General features: G+C 32.0%; 1 protein-coding gene across 1 annotated transcript; it reads right to left on the bottom strand.

Moving 5' to 3' along the window:
- Window positions 1-825: 825 nt before the first annotated feature.
- Window positions 826-1683, bottom strand: LOC104096149 (uncharacterized). The gene has a single exon (XM_009602477.4). The coding sequence runs from the start codon at window positions 1532-1534 to the stop codon at window positions 1040-1042; it is 495 nt and encodes a 164-aa protein (XP_009600772.1). The 5' UTR covers window positions 1535-1683; the 3' UTR covers window positions 826-1039.
- Window positions 1684-2772: the final 1089 nt, after the last annotated feature.

Genomic DNA, 2772 nt, shown 5'->3' with positions numbered 1-2772 from the left:
TTTTTAAAAATTGCTTCTAAATGTATTTTTCTCAAAAGTACTTCTCAAAAAAGTGCTTATGGGAAGAAGATAGCGAAACACTTATATCGTATCGAAATATATACTAAGTTATACAATACATATTATAGATTATAACATACTAAGTTACATAATATTTTTCTTTGGCATTGATGTTGAGGTTGGCAATAAAACTCATGTATTACTTCTTTAGGAAAATACAAGAAGAAGTAAGTTGCAGTTTCTGACTCTTACTCTCGAGGTTGTGAAGCAGTTCAACGCAATATTTCTAAGGTTTTAGGTGTTTCTTACTCGGTTACTCGTGTATTGTTGTTGCATCTTTTAGATTAGTACTTGTTGTATTCTCTAAGTTTATCAATTAACTCTAAACAAGTAACAAGATATTTTTGGTGATCAAATTATGTACCTTTTTTCTTTCTATGGGTTGATAATTGCTGGTTTTGCATAACAATTTTTTTAACAGTCACGTGAGTTTAGAATGTTTTCAATTTTGTATTTATCAGTATTTTAATTAAGAATATTATAGTTTATGGTTCTATGCATTAGTTAATATTCAAGTCGAACAAACTCAAGTTATTAGACCGAATAAATTGAAATAAAAAAAAAATATATTAAATCATACCGAATTTAATTTGGTACTAGACTAGTCTTCTTAGTTCCAAACCCTCTGTTCTCTCTCCGGTTTGCATGTAATTGATCGATCTTCGGTCAATACCAATTGCGCATGTTCTAACTTCTACCCGTCAAATAAGAGCTAAAAACTACTCCACTAATTAATAGAAAACAGGGGAATACGTTTTCTCCACCTTATCAACTTCAAACCATTTTCTTATTTACAATCAAATATTCCTTGTTCATTAGAATTTCGTTCTGTTTACACAATCAAAACGAAATCTTTTGTCAAAAACACAACTACACCCCATGTAGATGTAGAGACTACACCCAATTATCTTCATAATAGTTCTTACTTATAGTATATTGCCTATAACAAGAACAATAACAAGCAAGAATTCTTTTAACATTAAGCAGCAGAAAGCGAAGATTGCCGCCTCAGATTCCTATAAAACTTGGAAATGAATTCATCAGCTGCTTCATCTACGTGGTTATAATTATCTTCTTCTGATCTTAGAGGAAAAGGCGAGTCCGTAACCCTAAGTTGCCTCACTATAGGAGTCCTCCCAAAACCAGGCAAATTATTAGCAGGAGAATATGCAGTTTCAGTACTCTGAATCATTTCCAACGCATTAACCACAGCTTCATCCACAAAAACTACGTCGTTTTCATTGGCAGAGAGAGTAGTAGTGTGCTTGTTTCGTTTGTTCAAGGACAAATGATGGGTGTGGTGAAACATAAGATTTTGGACAGCAGATTTGCAGCTACCAATTTTGCTACGCTTCACCATTAATTTTATATCAAGCATTAGCTTTTGCTTTGATATGCCTTTTCTCAACATGAAAAATGCCACTCGCACTATGTTCCAGAACTTTTTTGCTATCACTGGCAAATTCTGTTCCATATCGTATCACTTTATTTTGCAAACTTCTTTGTTCGGTTGATAAGGCTAGCTAGATTCTGGGATGTAGATTTGCTGTTGGGAATAATGAGAGAAAAATGTGTAATCAGATTTATGGGAACGTAAAAGTATATGAGTGGTATTTATATAGTGGCCGGCCTCCGTTTGGACTTAGGTACTTTAACGTTACTATATTAAAGTGACAATTTGAGGGAGGGTCCATTATTATTGATATTGCGAATTAAAAGCCAATATTTTATTGGCTCAATTATTAGTGGTGGAGCCGTGCAAGTGATGATTTGTCCAAGCTATGACTTTAAGTCATTGTCACTCGTAAATTTGTGATTTTGCTGCATATTTCACATGGAAATCAATTTTAATTTGGACCAGTCCCAAATAAAAACCTTTTTTTTACTTCTCTTCAATGTCCTCATTCAAATAATTTTCCTATTTAACACTTTCAAGCCAATAAGCCAGCTAGCTCCTATAATATAATTTATATAAATACTATTATGAATTTTAGAAGACACACTTTTTATTCACAGAGAGAACGGCTTGGGTTTACTATCTGCACCAACAATCAACGAAAAATTAGGCTGTGGAAACAGGAAAAAGTCTTTCTGTTGAGGATATTTTTCTAAATTCGATGTCGTGACTCTTAAGATAATAATCAACAAAAAGGAAGCAAACACATAAAATAGGAGTACTAAGAGAATGCTATATGTTTTATTATTTGGATACACTTGTCTTTTTTTCAAAACCCTAGCAGCTGCAGTTTGATTAAAAGTTTACTTAGCAAGGTAGGTTTTCCCTGACACGTGTCCCTTCTCATCAAAGGAAAGAATGAAAAAGAAAAGTTTATTCAACACAATCATGAGAACCTACTTCTTTTTCTTTTTCTTTATTCGTTTCTACAGTTTCCCCATAATTTTACAGGCTTCACTAACATTTACTGAGGCACCATATCCAAAGAGTGGTTCACAATTCACTGGAATATTCTAGTTCTTAAAACATTTTATTTTTTCGTACGAATATTTTCTAGAACTTGCTAATTGCTAGGTTTTTATGCCTTAGTAGAAAAATAGTACTAATTTACGTGACAGTATTAATTGAGCACGAAATTTAAGAAAAAATTAAAAAATTATGATCAAAGTAAATCATAAATGTAGCTGTAAATTCTTTAATTAAGGGTAAAATAAAATTTTTAAAGTAAAATTAATTTTAAATAAAGAAGTATGACA

Source organism: Nicotiana tomentosiformis, chromosome 12 (assembly GCF_000390325.3).
Source record: "Nicotiana tomentosiformis chromosome 12, ASM39032v3, whole genome shotgun sequence".
NCBI lineage: Eukaryota > Viridiplantae > Streptophyta > Magnoliopsida > Solanales > Solanaceae > Nicotiana > Nicotiana tomentosiformis.
Note: the sequence above shows the minus strand (reverse complement) of the source record. Positions and strands in the feature narration are given on the sequence as shown.

Coding starts and splice junctions, on each gene's coding strand:
- LOC104096149 (XM_009602477.4), bottom strand. CDS start 1,534: ATGGAACAGAATTTGCCAGTGATAGCAAAAAAGTTCTGGAACATAGTG.